The 23,743-nt window shown below is 43.7% G+C and overlaps 1 protein-coding gene across 2 annotated transcripts in view; it reads right to left on the bottom strand.

The window, feature by feature from the left end:
• The window catches only part of gabrd (gamma-aminobutyric acid type A receptor subunit delta), a 161,943-nt gene that overhangs the window by 73,967 nt on the left and 64,233 nt on the right, over positions 1–23,743 (bottom strand). For both annotated transcript variants that reach the window (XM_073032459.1, XM_073032460.1), the window contains exon 2: positions 1,822–1,934. In XM_073032459.1, the coding sequence (XP_072888560.1) occupies positions 1,822–1,934 (113 nt within the window). The remainder of the gene's footprint in view (positions 1–1,821; positions 1,935–23,743) is intronic.

Below are 23,743 nucleotides of genomic sequence, written 5' to 3'. Positions count from 1 at the left end.
CCATGCAGCTTTAACAATCCTTTCCCCAGGATATTAGTGTCCTCTGTTCTTCATCACCAGGTCATGATCAATCCTCTCTGGTGGTTTTGTTTATTCAATAAAACACCAGATAAAGATAAAGACTTTTACTTTTTGATCCTTAGTTTGAATTTTTATGTTTTTTCTGCCTTCATTCATTTCCTGATGGTTTATTCATGGGCATGCTAGGAGAAATTACTCTTGGATATCTGTTATATCTTGGCAATGGAAGTTGTCTACAAGAACTTTAGCAAGGTATTTGACAAGGTCCTGAATGGGAGGTTGGTCAAGAAGGTTCAGTCATTCAGCATTCAATATGAGGTAGTTAGTAAATTGGATTAGACATTGGCTTTGTGGGAGAAGCCAGAGAGTGAATGGATGCTTCTCTGACTGGAGGACTGTAACTAGTTGTGTGCTACAGGGATCGAGGCTGGGTCCTTAGATATTTGTCATTTATATCAATGATCCAGATAATAATGTGGTTAACTGGATGAGCAAATTTGCAGATGACACCAAGTTTGGGGGTGTGGTGGACAGTGAGGAAGGCTATCATGGCTTGCAGAGGGAACTTTCCTGAACACATTTGACAAATTCTTGCCTTAAATAAGGTTGAAAGAGTACAGTGAAAATTTACAAGGATGCTGCCAGGTCTGGAGGGCCTGAATTATATTGAATAGGATGGGCTGTATTCCTTAGAACATATCAGCCGGAATAATGAGCTGACAAATAGCAGATGGAATTTAATGCAGGCAAGTGCAAGGTTTTGCACGTTGGTAGGACCAACTAATGTAGGTCTCATACAGTGAATGGTAGAACAAAGGGATCTGGGAATACAGGTCTATAATTCATTGAAAGTGGTGTCACATGTAGGTAGGGTCATTAAGAAAGCACATTAGCCTTCATAAATCAAGGTACTGAATACAGGAGGTGGGATGTTCTATAAAAGTTGTGTAAAATGTAGGTGAGACCTAATTTGGAGTCTTGTGTGCAGTTTTGGTCACCTACCTACAGGAAAGATGTGACCAAAGTTGAAAGATTACAGAGAAAATTTACAAGGATGCTGCTGGGTCTGGAGGACCAGAATTATAAGGAAAGATTGAATAGGATGGGCTGTATTCCTTAGAACATAGAAGATCGAGAAGAGATTTGGTCGATGAGGAAAAACTTCTTCACACAGAGAGTGGTGAATCTGTGGAATTCTCTGCCACAGGAAACAGTTGAGGCCGGTTCATTGGCTATATTTAAAAGGAAGTTAGATATGGCCCTTGTGGCTAAAGGGATCGGGGGTATGGAGAGAAAGCAGGTACAGGGTTCTGAGTTGGATGATCAGCCATGATCATACTGAATGGCAGTGCAGGCTCGAAGGGCCAAATGGCCTACTCCTGCACCTATTTTCTATGTTTCTATGTTTCTGTGAGGTGTACAAAATTATGAGGGGTATAGATAGGGTAAATGCAAGCAGGCTTTTTCCCCTGAGGTTAGGAGCACTTCAACCAGAGGTCAAAGATTAAGGGTGAAAGGAGAAAAATTTAAGGGGAATATGAGGGAAAACTTCTTCACTTAGAGGGTTGTGAGAGTGTGAATGAGCTGTCAGCACAAATGGTGCATGTGAGCTCAGTTTCAATGTTTCAGAGATGTTTGGATAGGTACATGGATAATATGGGTATGAAGAGCCATTGTCCCAGTGCAGGTCAATGGGAGTAGGCAGTTTAAAGTTTCAGCATGGACTAGATGAGCTGAAGGGCTAGTTTCTGTGCTGTATTTCTGTATGACTCTAGAGATCCCTGTTGAATATGGACTTACCTCCTATTCCCGGTCGAAAATTACGAGCATATCCCTTCATTAAATCATCCAGATTTGGCAACCAGGATATTTCTATATCAGTGGTTATGTACTCTCCAAGATCATTCATTGCCCTGTTTAACAAAAGAAAAATTCTTTAAGATTACTAAGTAAATTCCAATTCAAAGCAATGAAAACAACGTCAAGGGCTTATCTGTTAAAGCAATCTGTGAGTGAGGTGTGCAGGGTAAGCTGATCTTAGTAAGACTGGGGCACTATTTCTGGCTTCATGACCCTTGAGAAACAGAACTGAGTCAGTTTTCATAACTATCCTTTAACTCTGTTGTCCTAATTTAACATTTACCCGGGGCTATCTTTTAGTTCCCAGTAAGGGAGCTTTGATTTTTTTGTCTTGCTCGTGCCTACTTCTGTCATCATTTCCTGTCCTACGTAACACATAGAAAATGCTGGAAGAATTCAGCAGGTCAGGTAGCCTCAATGGAGGAAAATAAACAGTCGGCATTTGTGACTGAGACCTGTCATCAGGACTGAACAGGAAGGGGAAAATATCAGAATAAGAAGGCAGGGGAGGGGAAAGATTACAAGCCGCATAAACGTGATCAAAATGAATATATTACCAAAATTTCTACACCTTTTTCAATCACTTTCTCTCCCACTACCAAAATCATTTTTTGATCAGCTTAATAGTATTTTTAGTAAATTCATTTGGAATAATAAAAAATCTAGACTGAGACTTAGACTGCTATACCTGCCTTATGAAAGGGGAGGCTATGGCTCCCCAACCTGAAATGGTATTATTGCTATACCTGCCTTATGAAAGGGGAGAGCTACGGCTCCCCAACCCGAAATAGTATTATTGGTCTGCTCGGTTACGTTCTGCAATGCTTTATTTCTCAATGGAGGTCCTTCCAGCCTTGGTGAATATTGAGCAAGCATGAGGAAATCTACAGATGCTGGAAATTCAAGCAACACACTCAAAATGCTGGTGGAACACAGCAGGCCAGGCAGCATCTATAGGGAAAAGTTATTATTGCTTTTTGAGAGGGTGATTTTAGATGCATATCATATTTTTACTGAGTTAAGTATTGTATGTAATTAGTTTTGCTACAATAAGTGTATGGGACATTGGGAAAAATGTTGAATTTCCCCATGGGGATGAATAAAGTATCTATCTATCTATCTATCTATTGAACAGGCATCAGTACCAAACCTCCCATTAAAGCTCCGTCTATACCCTGCAGACCCAAGAAATCTGAAAAGAACAACCGAGAACCCTTTCCTCAAAAATACTATTGACATCTGGTATAAAGCACATCAGCATTTTAAAGATACTCCTCCAATTTCTCGCTTCTCCCCAATATGGGGCAATACATACTTCAGGGCAGGAAGAGCAGATGGTGGTTTCAGAATCTGGGCAGACAAATGTGTGCAGAAAATAAAGGACCTTTATATGAATGGTAATCTTATTACATTTGATTGTGTCAGACATACCATATTTCTAAAAAACACTTCTTAAGATATTTGCAACTGAAACATCTCATACTATCAAAATATAAGCATTTAATATCTGAACCACCACTATCACATCTTGAAAATCTCACACTTCTAAACTTAAAGGGGAGGAGTCAGATTTCTTTATTCTATACAGCTTTGATGTCATATGATAAGGAGTCCACCATTGACAGGCTAGAGGCATGGAGACTGGATGTTCAAGAGGACATACAAGAAACTGAGTGGGAAATGGCATGCTTAAAAGCCCAAAAACAATCAATTAACACGAGAATTAAGCTATTGCAATACAAATGGTTAATGAGAACTTATATTACCCCGGTCAAACTGAACCATTCGTCCCCTGACATCCCGGACAATAGTATTAAATGTTTAGAAGAAAAGGGTACTCTGTTTCACTGTGTATGGGGCTGTCCAAAATTTAAAAAAATACTGGAAAACAGTTGTTCAGACTATATCTGAGATTGTCAGACATCCCACCTCTCCCAGAAGTTCTGGGAGTCTCCTACATTTTGAAAGTGGCTCCTTGACGCCCGCAAATTATATACAATATCCTGGAAATCGATTTTTTTGAGAGTGAGCGAGGGAGGGGGAGAGGGGGAGAGGGGAGAGGTGGAGAGGGGGAGGGGGAGAGAGCATCCTGATTGGTCTCTCTTTATGCTAAGTAGACCTATCAGTCTTCTCTGTGGGTGAGCTTTACAGTCAACACAGATGCCTTGTGCAGGAAGGCACAGAGTCGACTGTACTTCCTTAGAAGGTTGGCGTCATTCAATGTTTGTAGTGAGATGCTGAAGATGTTCTATAGGTCAGTTGTGGAGAGCGCCCTCTTCTTTGTGGTGGCGTGTTGGGGAGGCAGCATTAAGAAGAGGGACGCCTCATGTCTTAATAAGCTGGTAAGGAAGGCGGGCTCTGTCGTGGGCAAAGTACTGGAGAGTATAACATCGGTAGCAGAGCGAAGGGCGCTGAGTAGGCTACGGTCAATTATGGAAAACCCTGAACATCCTCTACATAGCACCATCCAGAGACAGAGAAGCAGTTTCAGTGACAGATTGCTATCGATGCAATGCTCCTCAGACAGGATGAAGAGATCAATACTCCCCAATGCCATTCGGCTTTACAATTCAACCGCCAGGAGTAAGATATGTTAAAGTGCCGGGGTTAGGACTCAATGTATTTAAGTAAACTACTTAAGAACTTTTTAAAAGCTATTATTAATGCTTTTTGAGAGGGTGATTTTAGATGCATATCATATTTTTACTGAGTTAAGTATTGTATGTAATTAGTTTTGCTACAATAAGTGTATGGGACATTGGAAAAAATGTTGAATTTCCCCATGGGGATGAATAAAGTATCTATCTATCTATCTATCTAACTTCTCTCTTTTTCATTGTCCATCAATTCAGTTTAGTGTCCTGCAGAGTGTTCCAAAAAAACAAAATATAAAATGTACTTCACCCCAGACTACACTAAAGTATACCCCTGTCTAATAGGGATCAAAAATAATGACAGTGTTGCTCGCTGCGCTGTTGGCAACAGTGACTTTTCTATTGCCCAAGGTGGGTTAAATGACTGTAAAAGACATGTTGTGGTGAGTTTAACAGGTGTCATTCATTCATTAGCATAGCTAATGTTATTTAAACTAGCTCTGCCAGTTGATGAAGCTGCTTTTGGTGCTGCAAAATTCTAATTGTGATGTAGAAAGGGCATTCAGCATGGTGCGTCATATTAAGACAGAATTTAGAAATCAGCTGCCTCAAAACACTTGTGAGTCTGATGTCTTGCAAAATTAACAAATTCATTGACATAGACTGCTATGAGGTTGAGACTTCCGGCAAAATGATCGAACTTGCCACACCACAGTACAAGGAAAGTTTGCAAAAGAAATAGAAAAGCTATTTGCATTAGCATCTAGTTATTAGCATTGAGACAGCCAACAAAACACTCAACAAGGAATATATATATATATATATATATATATATATATATATGTATGTGTGTGTGTGTGTGTGTGGAGGGGGCAATATGGGGTTGTGGGGGTGAGGGTGGTGGTGCTACCTCCCTAAAATGAGTTTTTGTAGGGTGGGATGTTTGGATTGTTGGAGTAAAGGTGCCTCACCAAGCAAAAATGTGTGTACTAGGTATATATCCAAAGAACTTTACTGTTAGTTCAAAACAGTCAATTTTAATTGACTTTGGACTCCTGCAGGCCAGGAGGATGATAGCTTTATCTTGGAGAAAAATGGATATACCTTTGATACATGTATGGGTGAAGGAGATGGCATCTTGTATTGTATTGGAGAGACAGACTTACATAACCAGAGGAAGGGCAGGAGAATTTGAAAATGTGTGGAAACCTTTATTGGAGTTTCTTGGATGTCAGTAGAGCGTGAAAGGTTTAAAAAGGTTTAAAAATCTTCAACGGTTTTTGATTTGGGTCAAGAAGGCTGCGAGTGACCGTCTGATTTCCGGAGCAAAGGCATGTTTTACAACTCGGGGTAAAAGAGAGGCAAGACTGTGCAGGCGCGTGACATCAGCCAGTAGAGCGCAAAAGGTTAAAATGAAGACCGCCATATCTAGTGGGCAGCGGAGTGAGAGGCAGCAGAATGATAGGGCTTTGGCTCAACGGGCTTAGGCGATAACGAGATGAGACAAAGTAGGTTTACCAATGTTATTTGCGGAAAGGAGGAAGTATGTGTGTGAGGCCAGTTTTTTGTGCTCGGTGTCAGATGTGGGAGGTCCTGGAGTCTCCCAGCCTCCCGGATGGCCATATCTGCACCAGGTGTGTCAAGCTGCAGCTCCTAAGGGACTGAGTTAGGGAACTGGAGATGCAGCTTGATGACCTTCGCCTGGTCAGAGAGAATGAGGAGGTGGTACAGTAGAGTTATAGGCAGGTGGTCACACCGGGGCCATGGGAGACAGACAGGTGGGTCACAGTCAGGAGAGGGAAGGGGAAGAGTCAGGTACTAGACTCCTGTGGGTGTACCCCTTGACAATAAGTACTCCTGTTTGTGTACTGTTGGAGGGGGAACAGCCTAGCTGGGGGAAGCAACAGTGGCTGTGCCTCTCGCACAGAGTCTGCCCCTGTGGCTCAGAAGTGTAGGGAAAGGAAGAGGAAGGCAATAGTGATAGGGGACTCTGTAGTTAGGGGGTCAGATGGGCAATTCTGTGGATGCAGGAAAGAAACTTGGATGGTAGTTTGCCTCCCAGGTGCCAGAGTCCGGGATGTTTCAGATCGCGTCCAAGATATCCTGCAGTGGGAGGGAGAACAGCCAGACAAAGGGAAGAGTTCCTGAAAAAAGACTACAGGGAGTTAGGAAGGAAGTTGAAAAGCAGGACAGCAAAGGTAGTAATCTCGAGATTACTGCCTGTGCCATGCAACAGTGAAAATAGGAATAGAATGTGAAAGATAAATGTGTGGCTGAGAGATTGGAGCAGGGGGCAGGGATTTAGATTTCTGGATTATTGGGACCTCTTTTGGGGCAGGTGTGACCTGTATAAAAAGAACGGGTTGCACTTGAATCCCAGGAGGACTAATATCCTGGTGGGGAGGTTTGCTAAGGCTACTGGGGTGAGTTTAAATAGAATTGTTGGGGGTGGGAACAAAATTGAAGAGACTGGGGAAGAGGAGGTTCAGATTCAGATTTAGATTCAGTTTATTGTCATTTAGAAACCACAAATGCAATGCAGTTAAAAAATGAGACAACGTTCCCCCAGAATTATATCACAAAAGCATATGACAAAACAGACTACACCAGAAAATCCACGTAACGTTTGGCAATTCCCAATCCAGAGTCCGGAGAGGCTGCTGCGTATTAATATCGTGCTATCGTCTAGCGTGTTCCCCAGAAAGGAGCTCCAAATCCACCAAGCAAAAACAAGACCAAAAACTAAAGCTACAAGACCTGCACAAAACCACATAATTACAGCATATAGTTACAATAATGCAAACAATAGCATAATTGATAAAAAAACAGACTATGGGCACAGTAAAAATAGTCCAAATTGTTAAAGGACTGTAAGTTCAAAAGAAATCACCAGTTTCCACAAGTCCCCAGGGTCCCGACAGACTCGCCATCCCACACTGGTGGCAGAAGGGAGTACCCCCGCTATGGACTTCCAAGGCGTCGCCTGACTCAGCCTTGCAGACGCAGCACACAATGGAAGCTCCATCGAAACCAGCCTCGCAGACTCAGCACACACCAAAAGCGACCTGAGTCCATTGAACCACTGAGCCGACGACCATCCCCTCCGGCACAGCTTCCCCGAACACCATCCTCTGCCGAGCGTATTAAGACGGCCCCGCCATTGGCAACGCGACTCCGAGAACTGGGGGCCTATTCTTCCCAGCAGAGTCCCGGACCTCACAGCAGCAGCAGCAACAAATAAGGTCTTCCTGGAATTTCCCGATGTTTCTCCGTGCTTCCACGTCCGTTTTCAATCGATTATGATTGCGCACGACACCCCACTTCACAAATAACAGATAATCAGTTCCGGAGTGGCTGCTGCAAGCTGCGTCGCGCCGCCATCTTGGATCAAAAATAGAGAAAGCTTGTAGACAGTGTGAGAGGGAGGATAGGCAGGTGATAGAGACGGGACGCGCTCAGACCGAAGGTTTGAGATGTGTCTATTTTAACACAAGGAGTGTTGTGAACAAAGTGGATGAGCTTAGGACGTGCATCAGTTTTTGGAGATAAGATGTGGTGAACATTTCAGAGACTTGGATGGCTCAGGGACAGGAATGGTTACTTCAAGTGCTGGGTTTTAGATGTTTCAGAAAGGATGGGGGGGAGGCAAAAGAGGTGGGGGCGTGGCACTGTTGATCAGAGATAGTGTCATGGCTTCAGAAAAGGTGGACGTCATGGAAGGATTGTCTACGGAGTCTCTGTGGGTGGAGGTTAAGAACAAGAAGGGGTCAATAACTTTACTGGGTGTTTTTAATAGGCCCCCCAATAGTAACAGGGATATCGAGGAGCAGATAGGGAAACAGATCCTGGAAAGGTGTAATAATAACAAGAGTTGTCATGATGGGAGATTATAATTTCCCAAATATTGACTGGCATCTCCCTAGAGTAAGGGGTTTAGATGGGGTGGAGTTTGTTAGGTGTGTACAGGAAGGTTTATAGAACATAGAACATAGAATAGTACAGCACATTACAGGCCCTTCAGCCCACAATGTTGTGCTGACCCTCAAACCCTGCCTCCCAAATAACCCCCCACCTTAAGTTCCTCCATATACCTGTCTAGTTTCTTGACTCAATATGTAGATAAGCCTACAAGAGGAGAGGCTGACTTGATTTGATATTGGGAAATGAACCCGGTCAGGTGTCAGATCTCTCAGTGGGAGAGCATTTTGGAGATAGTGATCATAATTCTATCTCCTTTACAATTGCATTGAAGAGAGATAGGAACAGATAAGTTAGAAAAGTGCTTAATTGGAGAGGGGAATTATGAGGCTATCAAGCAGGAAATTGGAAGCTTAAAATGGAAACAGATGTTCTCAGGGAAAACTACTGAAGAAATGTGGCAAATGTTCAGGGGATATTTGTGTGGAGTTCTGCATAGGTACGTTCCAATGAGACAGGGAAGTTATGGTAGGTACAGGAACCGTGGAGTACAAAGGCTGTAATAAATCTAGTCAAGAAGAAAAGAAAAGCTTACAAAAGGTTCAGAGAGCTATGTAATGTTAGAGATCTAGAAGATCATAAGGCTAATAGAAAGGAGCTTAAGAAGGAAATTAGGAGAGCCAGAAGGGACCATGAGAAGGCCTTGGTGGGCAGGATTAAGAAAAACCCCAAGGCATTCTACAAGTATGTGAAGAGCAAGAGGATAAGACATAAAAGAAAAATGTGACAGTGAGAAAGTGTGTATGGAACCAGAAGAAATAGCGGAGGTACTTAATGAATACTTTACTTCAGTATGCACTATGGAAAAGGATCTTGTTGATTGTAATGATGACTTGGAGCAGACTGAAAAACTTGAGCATGTAGATATGAAAAAAGAGAATGTGCCTGAGCTTTTGGAAAGCATCAAGTTGGATAAGTCGCCAGGACTGGATGAGATGTACCCCAGGCTACGGTGGGAGGCAGGAGAGGAGATTGCTGAGCCTCTAGCAATGATCTTTACATCATCAAAGGGGACGGGAGAGGTTACGGAGGATTGGAGGGTTGCGGATGTTGATCCTTTGTTCAAGAAAGGGAGTAGAGAGAGCCCAGGAAATTATAGACCAGTGAGTCTTACCTCAGTTGTTGGTAAGTTGAAGGAGAAGATCCTGAGAGGTAGGATTTATAGACATTTAGAGAGGCATAATATGATTAGGAATAGTCAGCATGGCTTTGTCAAGGGCAGGTCGTGCCTTACGAGCCTGATTGAATTTTTTGAGGATGTGACTAAACACATTGATGAAGGAAGAGCAGTAGATGTAGTGTATATGGATTTCAGTAAGGCATTTGCTAAGGAATGCCATGCAAGGCTTATTGAGAAAGTAAGGAGGCATGGGTTCCAAGGGGACATTGCTTTGTGGATCCAGAACTGGCTTGCCCACAGAAGGCAAAGAGTGGTTGTAGATGGGTCATATTCTGCATGGAGGTCAGTCACCAGTGGAGTGCCTCAGGGATTTGTTCTGGGACCCTTACTCTTCATGAATTTTACAAATTACCTGGATAAGGAAGTGGAGGGATGTGTTCGTAAGTTTGCTGATGACACAAAGGTTGGAGGTGTTGTTGATAGTGGAGGGCTGTCAGAGGTTACAGTGGGACATTGATAGGATGCAAAACTGGGCTTAGAAGTGGCAGATGGAGTTCAACCCAGATAAGTGTGAGGTGGTTCATTTTGGTAGGTCAAGTATGATGGCCATATATAGTATTAACAGTAAGACTCTTGGCAGTGTGGAGGATCAGAGGGATCTTGGGATTTGAGTCCATAGAACGCTCACAGCAGTTGCGCAGATTGACTCTATGGTTAAGAAGGCATATGGTGTGTTGGCCTTCATCAATCGTGGAATTGAATTTAGGAGCCGAGAGGTAATGTTGCAGCAATATAGGACCCTGGTCAGACCCCACTTGGAGTACTGTGCTCAGTTCTGATCACCTCACTACAGGAAGGATGTGGAAGCCCACAGAGGAGACTTACAAGGATGTTGCCTGGATTGGGGAGCATGCCTTATGAGAATAGGCTGAGTGAATTCGGCCTCTTATCCTTGGAGTGACGGAGGATGAGAGGTGACCTGATAGAGATGTATAAGATGATGAGAGGCATTGATTGTGTGGATAGTCAGAGGCTTTTTCCCAGGGCTGAAATGGTTGCCACGAGAGGACATAGTTTTAAGGTGCTGGGGAGTAGGTACAAAGGAGATGTCAGAGGTAAGTTTTTTTACTCCGAGAGCAGTGAGTGCGTGGAATGGGCTGCCGGCAACAGTGGTGGAGGTGGAGGGTCTTTTAAGAGACTTTTGGATAGGTACATGGAGCTTAGAAAAATAGAGGGCTATAGGCAAGCCTAGCAATTTATAAGGTAGGGACATGTTCGACACAACTTTGTGGGCTGAAGGTCCTGTATTGTGCTGTAGGTTGTCTATGTTTCTATGTCAAGGTGTACAGTCATTTTGAAATAGCTGTGTGTTGTTGAGTGCTTCTACTTTTTTTTCTGATGTGTTTTAATTTTATTTCTCCATTTAGTTTAATTATTATTATTGTTTATTAGTATATGTGAAATATATGTAAAATTCAATAAAAATATTGTTTAAAAATTTTTTAAAAAGCAGCTAGAAGGATATTTGTAACTATGATGTCGTGGCCATTACAGAGACTTGGCTGAGAAAGGGACAGAGATGGGTGCTTAATTTTCCCAGGGTTTCAATGTTTTAGAAAAGATAGAGAGGGAGGTAAAAGAGGTGGACAGTTGCAATACTAATCAGGGACAATATCACAGCTGCACTCAGAGGGGACAGATTGGAAGGCTCGCTCACTGAATATATATGGGTAAAACTCAAAAATAGGAAGGGTGCAATCACTCCGGTGGGATTGTAATTTCGACCCCCTCCCCAATAGCCCCCAGGACGTTGAGGAACAAATATGCAGGCAGATTAAGGAAAAGTGTAAAAATAATTGGTTTGTTGTCGTGGTGAACTTCAACTTCTCTAATATAAACTGAGCAACACACACAAAATGCTGGAGGAACTCAGCAGGCTAAGCAGCATCCATGAGAAGCCTGTGGAAAGCGGCCAGTAAGTAAGTGGGCCAGTGAAGGAGTGGAGATTTGAGGCTTTGACTCGAGAGATTCTGGCAGTTTTGGCAGTTGGACTGTGCAATCAAGTCAATCAGGATTTGAATAGCTCAGCAGAAAGCCGTTGATTAGACAATCAAGATTTGAATAGCTCAGACTCAGCAGAAAGCAGCTGATTGGGCAATCAAGGTCAGATGACCAAGCAGTTTGAAAAGCTCAAACAAATAAATAGAGGGTTACCTCAAGTGGAGCAGCCTGTGGAAAGTGGCCAGTGAGTGGGCCAGCCAGCCAGCCAGCCAGCCAGCCAGCCAGCCAGCCAGCCAGCCAGCCAGCCAGCCAGCCAGCGAGCGAGCGAGCGGAGATTTGAGGCTTTGATGAGAAGAGGCGGAGGACAAGCTTCACTCCAAGTGAGGTAAGGCTGGGTAAGTTCCTTTCAAAGGAGAAAGTTTCAAAAGTTGAGGCAAGTATTGGGTAGGTCATGGCAGCTGAGATCAGCCCTGTGGTTTGTTCATCCTGCAACATGTGGGAAATCAGGGGTACTTCCAGTGTCCCTGACGACTATGTGTGCAGGAAGTGTGTCCAACTGCAGCTTCTGGCAGACTGCATTGAGCGTCTGGAGCTGTGATTGGATTCATACTGGAGCATCCGCAATGCTGAGAAAGTCGTGAATAGCATATTCAGTGAGTTGGTCACACCGCAGGTAAAGGCTACACAGGCAGAAAGGGAAGGGGTGGCCACTAGACAGCGTAGCAGTAGGCAGGTAGTGCAGGAGTCCCCTGAGGTCATCTCCCTTCTAAACAGATATACTGTTTTGGATACTGTTGGGGGAGATGTCTCATCAGGGGAAGGTAGCAGCAGCCGAGTTCATTGCACCATGGGTGGCTCTGTGGCACAGGAGGGAAGAAAAAGGAGTGGGAGAGCTATAGTGATAGGGGATTTGATTGTAAGGGGAATAGATAGGTGTTTCTGCGGCCGCAAACGAGACTCCAGGATAGTATATTGCCTCCTGCTGCAAGGGTCAAGGATGACTCTGAGCAGCTGCAGGACATTCTGGAATGGGAGGGTGAACAGCCAGTGGTCATGGTGCACATAGGTACCAACGATATAGGTAAAAAATGGGATGAGGTCCTACAAGGTGAATTTAGGGAGTTAGGAGATAAACTAAAAAGTAGGACCACAAAGGTAATAATCTCTGGATTACTACCAGTGCCACGTGCTAGTCAAAGTAGAAATAGGAGGATATTTCAGATGAATACATGGCTTGAAAAATAGCATGGCAAGGGGGAGGGATTCAAATTTCTGGGGCACTGGAACCAGTTCTGGGGGAGGTGGGACGGGTATAAACAGGATGGTCTGCACCTGGGCTGGACTGGAACCAATGTCCTAGGGGGAGCGTTTGCTACTGTTGTTCAGGAGGCTTTAAACTAATGTGGCAGGGGGATGGGAACAAGTGCAGAGAGACAGAGGGGTGTAAAATGAGGGTAGAAGCAAAAAGTAGTAAGGTGAAAAGTAAAAGTGGCAGGCAGGCAAATCCAGGGCAAAAAGGGCCATTTTTCAACATAATTGTATAAGGGCTAAGAGTGTTGTAAAAACAAGCCTGAAGACTTTGTGTGTCAGTGCGAGGAGCATTCGTAACAAGGTGGATGAATTGAATGTGCAGATGTTTATTAATGAATATGATCTAGTTGGGATCACAGAGACATGGCTCCAGGGTGACCAAGGATGGGAGCTCAACATCCAGGGATATTCAATATTCAGGAGGGATAGACAGGAAAGAAAAGGAGGTGGGGTAGCATTGCTGGTTAGAGAGGAGATTAATGCAATAGAAAGGAAGGACATTAGCCTGGAGGATGTGAAATCGATATGGGTAGAGCTGCATAACACTAAGGGGCAGAAAACGCTGGTGGGAGTTGTGTACAGGCCACCTAGTAGTAGTGAGGTTGGGGGTGGCATTAAACAGGAAATTAGAAATGCGTGCAATAAAGGAACAGTAGTTATAATGGGTGACTTCAATCTGCATATAGATTGGGTGAACCAAATTGGTAAGGGTGCTGAGGAAAAGGATTTCTTGGAATGTATGCGGGATGGTTTTCTGAACCAACATGTCGAGGAACCAACCAGAGAGCAGGCCATTCTAGATTGGGTATTGAGCAATGAGGAAGGGTTAGTTAGCAATCTTGTCGTGCAAGGCCCCTTGGGTAAGAGTGACCATAATATGGTGGAATTCTTCATTAAGATGGAGAGTGACATAGTTAATTCAGAAACAAAGGTTCTGAACTTAAAGAAGGGTAACTTTGAAGGTATGAGACGTGAATTAGCTAAGATAGACTGGCAAATGATACTTAAAGGGTTGATGGTGCATATGCAATGGCAAGCATTTAAAGATCGCATGGATGAACTACAACAATTGTTCATCCCAGTTTGGCAAAAGGATAAACCAGGGAAGGTAGTGCACCCGTGGCTGACAAGGGAAATTAGGGATAGTATCAAGTCCAAAGAAGAAACATATAAATTAGCAAAAAAAAGTGGCACACCTGAGGACTGGGAGAAATTCAGAGACCAGCAGAGGAGGACAAAGGGCTTAATTAGGAAAGGGAAAAAAGATTATGAGAGAAAGCTGGCAGGGAACATAAAAACTGACTGTAAAAGCTTTTATAGATACGTGAAAAGAAAAAGATTGGTCAAGACAAATGTAGGTCCTTTACAGTCAGAAACAGGTGAATAGATCGTAGGGAACAAAGACATGGCAGACCAATTGAATAACTACTTTGGTTCTGTCTTCACTAAGGAGGACATAAATAATCTTCCGGAAATAGTAAGGGACCAAGGGTCTAGTGAGATGGAGGAACTGAGGGAAATACATGTTAGTAGGGAAGTGGTGTTAGGTAAATTGAAGGGATTAAAGGCAGATAAATCCCCAGGGCCAGATGGTCTGCATCCCAGAGTGCTTAAGGAAGTAGCCCAAGAAATTGTGGATGCATTAGTGATAATTTTTCAAAACTCCTTAGATTCTGGATTAGTTCCTGAGGATTGGAGGGTGGCTAATGTAACCCCACTTTTTAAAAAAGGAGGGAGCGAGAAACCAGGGAATTATAGACCGGTTAGTCTGACATCGGTGGTGGGGAAAATGCTAGAGCCGGTTATCAAAGATGTGATAACAGCACATTTGGAAAGAGGTGAAATCATTGGACAAAGTCAGCATGGATTTGTGAAAGGAAAATCATGTCTGACGAATCTTATAGAATTTTTTTGAAGATGTAACTAGTAGAGTGGATAGGGGAGAACCAGTAGATGTGGTATATTTAGATTTTCAAAAGGCTTTTGACAAGGTCCCACAGGAGATTAGTGTGCAAACTTAAAGCACACAGTATTGGGGGTATGGTATTGATGTGGATAGAGAATTGGTTGGCAGACAGGAAGCAAAGAGTGGGAGTAAACGGGACCTTTTCAGAATGGCAGGCAGTGACTAGTGGGGTACCGCAAGGCTCAGTGCTGGAACTCCAGTTGTTTACAATATATATTAATGATTTAGATGAGGGAATTAAATGCAGCATCTCCAAGTTTGCGGATAACACAAAGCTGGGCGGCGGTGTTAGCTGTGAGGAGGATGCTAAGAGGATGCAGGGTGACTTGGATAGGTTAAGTGAGTGGGCAATTTCATGGCAGATGCAATTTAATGTGGATAAATGCAAGGTTATCCACTTTGATTGCAAGAACAGGAAAACAGGTAATTATCTGAACCGTGGCCGATTAGGAAAAGGGGGATGCAACGAGACCTGGGTGTCATTGTACACCAGTCATTGAAGTTGGGCATGCAGGTACAGCAGGTGGTGAAAAAGGCAAATGGTATGTTGGCATTCATAGCAAAAGGATTTGAGTACAGGAGCAGGGAGGTTCTACTGCAGTTGTACAAGGCCTTGGTGAGACCGCACCTAGAATATTGTGTGCAATTTTGGTCCCCTAATCTGAGGAAAGACATTCTTGCCATAGAGGGAGTACAGAGAAGGTTCACCAGATTGATTCCTAGGATGGCAGGACTTTCATATGAAGAAAGACTGGATCGACTAGGCTTATACTCACTGGAATTTAGGAGACTGAGGGGGGATCTTATTGAAACATATAAAATTCTAAAGGGATTGGACAGGCTAGATGCAGGAAGATTGTTTCCGATATTGGGGAAGTCCAGAACGAGGGGTCACAGTTTAAGGATAAAGGGGAAGCCTTTTAGGACCGAGATGAGGAAAAACTTCTTCACACAGAGAGTGGTGAAGCTGTGGAATTCTCTGCCACAGGAAACAGTTGAGGCCGGTTCATTGGCTATATTTAAGAGGAAGTTAGATCTGGCCCTTGTGGCTAAAGGGATCAGAGAGTATGGAGAGAAAGCAGGTACAGGGTTCTGAGTTGGATGATCAGCCATGATCATACTGAATGGTGGTGCAGGCTTGAAGGGCCGAATGCCCTACTCCTGCACCTATTTTCTATGTTTCTATGTTTAAAATAGTACAGTTAATGTTTTGGGCCAAAACCCTTCAGCAAAACTGGAAAAAAACTGAGGAGTAGATTTAAAACCTGTGGAAGGTAGAGAGAAAAACACAAGGTGATAGGTGTGATGCACCATCAATAACTCACTCTGAGACGTAAGAAGCGAGATATCGGCTTTTATTGACTGGAAGAATGAACAACACTACATCCTGGAGAATGAGGCCGGGCTCAGGCCTCAATCGCCTTTATACAGGGGTCTGTGGGAGGAGCTACAGGAGCAGTCAGCAGGGGTCTGTGGGAGGAGCCACAGGAGCAGTCCAGACAGGTATATGTAGTTCACCACAAGGTGAAACCTTGAGGGGGAAGGATGAAGTAAAGAGCTGGGAAGTTTGATTGGTTAATGATACAGAAGGCCATTGGAGAAAGAAAAGGGGGTAGGTGCACCAGAGGGAGGAGATGAGTGCGTAAGGAGATAAGGTGAGAGAGGGAAAAGCAGATGGGAAATGTTGAAGGGGTGGGGGGGGGGCATTTCCAGAAGTTTGTGTGTTATGGTTGCATACATTTCTGGTCATCCCATTACAAAAGGATGTTGAAACTTTGGAGAGGGTGTAGAAGAAGTTTACCTAGATGTTGCCTGGATGAGAGGGTATGTGGATTATGAAAGGCATAGATAGAGTAAACAGACAGTATCTTTATCCCAGATAAATGTCTACTATCAGAGGCAGGCATTTAATGTGAGAGGGGTTCATTTCAAAGAGATCTGAGTGGCAAGTTTTTTTTTTTACACAGAGTGGTGGGTGCCTGGAATACCCTGCTTGGGATAATGGTAGAGGCAGACACATTAGGGACTTTTAGGAGATGTTTAGATACGCACATGAATATGAGGGAACTGGAGGGATGGAGACATTATGTAGGCAGAAGAGATTAGATTAATTGGAAATTGAGTACAGTACTTATTTATTTGGTTTGGCACATCATTGTGTCTGAAGGGCCTGTCCCTGTGCTGTACTGTTCTATGTTCTATGTCAGTTTTGGTCACCTCACAACAGGAAGGATGTGGACACTATAGAGAGTGCAGAGGAGATTTACAAGGATGTTGCCTGGATTGGAGGGCGTACCTTATGAGAATAGTTTGAGTCAACTTGGTTTTTTCTCCTTGGAACCACGGAGGGTGAGAGGTGACCTGATAGAGGTGTATAAGATGATGAGAGGCATTGATCGTGTGGACGGCCTGAGGCTTTTTCCCAAGGCTGAAATGGCTAACATGAGGGGGCATAGTCTTAAGGTGCTTGGAAGTAGGGTCCGTGGAGATGTTGGGGGTAAGTTTTTCACAGAGTGTGGTGGGTGCGTGGAATGCACTGCCGGCGGTGGTGGTGGAAGCAGATACAATAGGGTCTTTTAAGAGCCTCTTAGATGGGTACATGAAGCTTAGAAAAATAGAGAGCTATGTGCCAGAGAAATTCTAGACAGTTTCCAGAGTCGGTTACATGATTGGCACAACATTGCAGGCTGAAAGGCCTGTAATGTGCTGTAGATTTCTATGTTAGACTATAAGACCATAAAACATAGGAGCATAATTAGGCCATTTAGCACATTGAGTCTGCTCTACCATTCCATCATGGATGATCCTGGATCCTACACAACCACAGACCTGCCTTCTCACCATAACCTTTGATGTCCTTACCAATCAGGAAACTATAAATTTTCACTTTAAATAAACCCATTTATAGTACAGTTAATGTTTTGGGCCAAAACCCTTCAGCAAAACTGGAAAAAAACTGAGGAGTAGATTTAAAACCTGTGGAAGGTAGAGAGAAAAACACAAGGTGATAGGTGAAACCTTAAGGGGGAAGGATGAAGTAAAGAGCTGGGAAGTTGATTGGTGAAAGATACAGCTATGGCCTCCACAGCTGACTGTGGCAGAGCATTCCACAGGTTCACTATTCTCTAGCTAAAAAAAATTCTCAATGCCTCTGTTCTAAAGGGTTGCCTCTCAATTTTGAGTCTGTGCTCTCTGGTTCTGAACACCCCCAGCATAAGAAACATCCTCTCCACATCCACTTTATCTAGTCCTTTCAACATTCAGTAGGTTTCAATGAGGACCCCCACATTCTTCTAAATTCCATTCTTCTAAATGTTCTGAGGTGATAGGAAAAGCTAGGTGGGTGGGGAGGGGGTTGAAGTACGAAGCAGAGAAGCGATAGATGGAAAAGGTAAAAGGGCTGGGGAAGAAGGAATCTAATAGGAGAGGAAAGTGGACCATGGGAGAAAGGGAAGGAGGAGGGCACCGGGGGAGGTGATAGGCAGGTGAGGAGAAGAAAAGTAAGTGGGAACCCAGAGTGGGGAATAGAAGAAGAGGGAAATGGGTGAGGGGAAAACTACTGGAAGTTAAATGAATCGTTGCTCATGCCATCAGGTAGATGTTGAAAACTGTATGATCCATGTATGAGAGATGGAAAGGTCATAAAATGTGGACATCTCCAGCAAGCTGAAAAGCAGGTGTGAAGCTGGACACCTCACACAGATGCTGAGTGACTCTGTAAAAATGTCCTGAATCCAATATTTAGCCTGGACAGACAACACAGTTGAAGTCAAGGAGGTGGTAGCTTGACTCTGCTTCACTTGTGAGTCAGTGATAACGTGAAGATGCCGTCAATAAAAACTCATTTGTTATGACTCGCATCAACATTTTTTGCAAAAATTTGTCAAATGTTGACAATTCCATCAAAAATAAATATTAGTTTCCCTAATAACTGGTGCCAGAAAAGGGCCAATAACATCATGAAGATCCCTCCCATGCTGCCCATGAACTGTTTGTCCCATTCCCATTAGGTAGAAGGCTATGTAGCAACCACACCAGGAACATCAGACAAAAACAGTTACTTTCCCTGAGCAGTAAGGCTGATCAACACCTCTACCATTCCACACCCCCAACCACCATGACTTCAGAATTTGCTGTTAGTCAACTTATGTACAGATAATATAGTGCTTAGCATCACTTCATCGACATACAATTAATCTATGGATTAATCTGTCTGATGTATTTACATTTATTGTGTTCTTTATCTTTTGTGTTTTTTGTGCTGCATCAGATCTAGAGAAACAATCATTTCGTTCTCATTTACACCTGTGTCAAAAAGAAAGAATCAGGCAGAGAGATTGAAATTTAAAGAAAAAGAAAAATTTACATGCTATAAACCTTTGATCAAAACTGTTTCTCCAATTTGCAGAGTTTCTTGCCTGTTGGGGATATTGACTATTTCTTGACACTTGGTTGCCAAGAATTCCAACCTGCTATATTCTATATTAAGTAACACTGTTTACAGTAATGCAAAGATGAGTAGATTTCAAGGTGAGAAGTGTCACAGGGGAGGACAGCACATTCCAAACAATCCTCCTACTGTAGTATCCACAGCTGTCAAATGTCAGAAAGATTAGAGCTCCCCGAGCAGTGAGTTAGCAAGCAACTGTGAAATTTCTTCAGATTAGATAAACAGTTTAACCGAAACAGTACAAACCACATTAACCCAAACTGCAGAAACCACATTAACCTAAACTGTACAAACCGCATTATCATGAATTGCACAAGCCATATTCACATAAACTTTATAAACAGCGTTAACACAAACTGTACAAACTGCTTTAACCCAAACCTACAATTCCCATTCACTCAAATTGTACAAACCACATTAACATAAACTAAAAACCACATGAACACAAATAGTATAAGCCACATTAAAATAAACTGTACACATAGTGTTAACATAAACTATAAAAATCATATTAACATGAACTGTACAAACCATGTTAACCCAATCTATACGAGCCGCATTAACCTACCTAGAACAAACCGCGTTACCCCAAACTGTACAAATTAGGTTAGCCCAAACAGTACAAACGGCATTAACTCAGAGTACAAAACTGCATTAAACCAAACAGTACAAACCATGTTAACCAAAACTGTAGAGACCACAATACCTTGTGCAGAACACCCTAAAGGTGACTTACAGTTTGAGTCAGTGTTGAGGAAGGCAAATGCAATGTTAGCATTCATTTGGAGCGGTCTAGAATACGAGAGAAGGGATGCGATGCTGAGGCTTTATAAGGCACTGGTGAGGTCTCATCTTGAATATTGTGAACAGTTTTGGGCTCCTCATCTAAGAAAAGATGTGCTGGCATTGGAAAGGGTTCAGAGGAGGTTCAGAAGGAAGATTCCAGGGATGAAAGGGTTATCATACGAGGAATGTTTGATGGCTCTGGGTCTGTACTTGTTGGAATTTAGAAGGATGAGGGGGATCTCATTGAAATCTTTCAAATGTTGAAAGGCCTAGACAGAGTAGATATGGAAAGGATGTTTCCCATGGTGAGAGAATTTAGGACAAGAGGGCATAGTCTCAGGATAGAAGGGCGCCCATTTAAAATAGAGATGCGGAGGAATTTCTTTAGCTGGGGATGGTGAATTTGTGGAATTTGTTACCACAGGCAGCTGTGGAAGCCAGGTTGTTGGGTGTATTTAAGGCAGAGATTGACAGGTTCTTGATTGGACATGGCATCAAAGGTTATGGGGATAAGGCTGGCAAATGGGGTTGGGGAGGGGAAGAAAGAATCAGCATTCTTATGTGGGAGGGTGAACATCCAGAGGATGTGATCCATATCGGTACTAATAACATGGGTAGAAAGAGTGACGAAGTTCTGCAAAGTGAGTTCAGGGAGTTAGGTGCTAAGTTAAAAGGCAGGACCTGCACGGTTGTGTCCTTAGGACTGCAATCCTTGCCATGTGGTAGTGAGGCCAGAAATTCAAGTCAAGTCAAGTCAACTTTTATTGTCATTTCGACCATAACTGCTGGTACAGTGCATAGTAAAAATGAGACAACGTTTTTCAGGACCATGGTGTTACATGACACAGTACAAAAAACTAGACTGAACTACATAATAAAAAAAAAACACAGAGAAAGCTACACTAGACTACCGACCTACACTGGACTTCATAAAGTGCACAAAAACAGTGCAGGCATTACAATAAATAACAAACAGGACAGTAGGGCAAGGTGTTAGTCCAGGCTTCGGGTATTGAGGAGTCTGATAGCTTGGGGGAAGAAACTGTTACATAGTCTGGTCGTGAGAGCCTGAATGCTTCTGAGCCTTTTCCCAGACAGCAGGAGGGAGAAGAGATTGTATGAGGGGTGCATGGGGTCCTTCATAATGCTGTTTTCTTTGTGGATGCAGCGTGTAGTGTAAATGTCCGTGATGGCAGGAAGAGAGACCCCGATGATCTTCTCAGCTGACCTCACTATCCGCTGTAGGGTCTTGCGATCCGAGATGGTGCAATTTCTGAACCAGGCAGTGATGCAGTTACTCGGGATACTCTCAATACAACCCCTGTAGAATTGTGATGAGGATGGGGGGTGGGAGATGGACTTTCCTCAGCCTTCGCAAAAAGTAGAGATGCTGCTGGGCTTTCTTTGCTATGGAGCTGGTGTTGAGGGACCAGGTGAGATTGTCCGTCAGGTGAACACCAAGAAATTTGATGCTGTTTACGATCTCTACCGAGGAGCCGTCAATGTTTAGCGGGGAGTGGTCGCTCCGTGCCCTCCTGAAGTCAACAACCATCTCTTTTGTTCTCTTCACATTAAGAGACAGGTTGTTGGTTCTGCACCAGTCCGTTAGCCGCTGCACCTCCTCTCTGTAAGCTGACTCGTTGTTCTTGCTGATGAGACCCACCACGGTCGTGTCATCGGCGAACTTGATGATATGGTTTGAGCTGTGTGTTGCAGCACAGTTGTGGGTCAGCAGAATGAACAGCAGTGGACTGAGCATGCAACCCTGGGGAGCCCCCGTGCTCAGTGTGATGGTGTTGGAGATGCTGCTCCCAATCCAGACTGACTGAGGTCTCCCAGTCAAGAAGTCTAGGATCCATTTGCAGAGGGAGGTGTTCAGGCCCAGTAGGCTCAGCTTTCCAATCAAATTGGAAGATAATACAGTTTAACATGGCTAAGAAAGTGATGTAGGAGGGAGGGCATAAGATTTCTGGATCCTTGGACTCTCTTCCAGGGAATGTAGGACCTGTACAGAAGAGACAGTTTGCACCTGAACTGAAAAGGTACTAATATCCAGATATGTTTGCTAGTGCTGCATGGGTGTGGGGGGTGGGCGGGTGGGGGAGTGGTATAAACTAGAGTTGCAGGAGGTTGAGAACCAGAGTGCCAGTACAGGTAATGGAAAGGTTATGGAGACAGATGTTAAGACCTCAGACCAAGTCAGGAATCAAAAGGTTGAGCATAGTACAACTAATGTCCAAAGCTATGTATATTTTGTAGGAGTAGGAAAGGCAGATGAGCTCAAGGCATGGATCGACACCTGGAATTATGATACTGTAGCCATTCGTGAGACTTGGTTTCAGGAGGGACAGGATTGGCAGCTCAGTATTCCAGGATTCTGTTGTCTTAGACATGACAGAATGGGCGGGATTAAAAGAGGAGGTTGGCAACACTAGTCAAGGAAAATATCATGGTGGTGCTCCATCAAAACAGACTGAAGGACTCATTTAGTGAACAGTTAGTTGCAACTGGTTAATAAGAATGGTATAATCATGTTAATATGGCTACATTACAGACCACCCAACAGTCCTAGGGATATAGAGGAACAGATTTGTAGAGAGATCACATACTGTTACAAAAAACATCAGCAACTCACACAAAATATTGGAGGAACTCAACAGGCCAGGCAGCATCTATGGAAAAAAGTACAGTTGACATTTTGGGCTGAGACCCTTCAGCAGGACAGGAGAAAAAAGGATGAGAAGTATATTTAAAAGGTGGGGGGAGGGGAGAGAGAAACACAAGGTGATAGGTGAAACCAGGAGGGGGAGCAATGAAGTAAAGAGCTGGGAAATTGATTGGTGAAAGGGATACAAGGATAGAGAAGTGGGAATCCTATATGAGAAGGCAGAAGGCCATGGAAGAAAGAAAAGTGGGGAGGAAAACCAGAGGGAGTCGATGGGTAGGCAACGAGATAAGGTGAGAGAGGGAAAAGGGAATGGGGAATGGTGAAGGGGCATGGCATTATCGGAAGTTCGAGAAATCAATGTTCATGCCATCAGATTAAAGGGTATCCAGACAGAATATGGGGTGTTGTTCCTCCATCCTGAGTGTCACCTTATCACAACAGTAGAGGAGGCCATGGATTGACATATCATAATGGGAATGGGAAGTGGAATTAAAATGGGTGGCCACTGGGAAATTCCGCTTCTTCTGGCAGACTGAGCAGAGGTGTTCGGCAAAGCAGACTCCCAATCTGCATTGGGTCTCACTGATATACAGGAGACCACACTGGGAGCTCTGGATACAATATATGACCCCAACAGAAGGTGAAGTATCACCTCACCTGGAAGGACTATTTGGGGTCCTGAATGGCAGTGAGGGAGATGTAGGGGCAGATGTAGCCCTTGTTCTGCTTGCAAGGATAGGTGCCAGGAGGGAGATCAGTGGGGAGGGACGAACGGACAAGGGAATCGTGTAGGGAGTGATACCCGCAGAAAGCAGAAAGTAGCGGAAGGGAAAGATTTGCTTGGTGGTAGGATCCTGTTGAAGATGACGGATGTTCTGGATATTATATGCTCGATGTGGAGGCTAGTGGGGTGGTAGGTGAAGACAAGATGAACTAGTAGAGTGGTGAGAGGATGGGGTGAGGACAGATGTGCATGAAATGGAAGATA

Source organism: Hemitrygon akajei, chromosome 29, assembly GCF_048418815.1.
Source record: "Hemitrygon akajei chromosome 29, sHemAka1.3, whole genome shotgun sequence".
Classification (NCBI taxonomy): domain Eukaryota; kingdom Metazoa; phylum Chordata; class Chondrichthyes; order Myliobatiformes; family Dasyatidae; genus Hemitrygon; species Hemitrygon akajei.
Note: the sequence above shows the minus strand (reverse complement) of the source record. Positions and strands in the feature narration are given on the sequence as shown.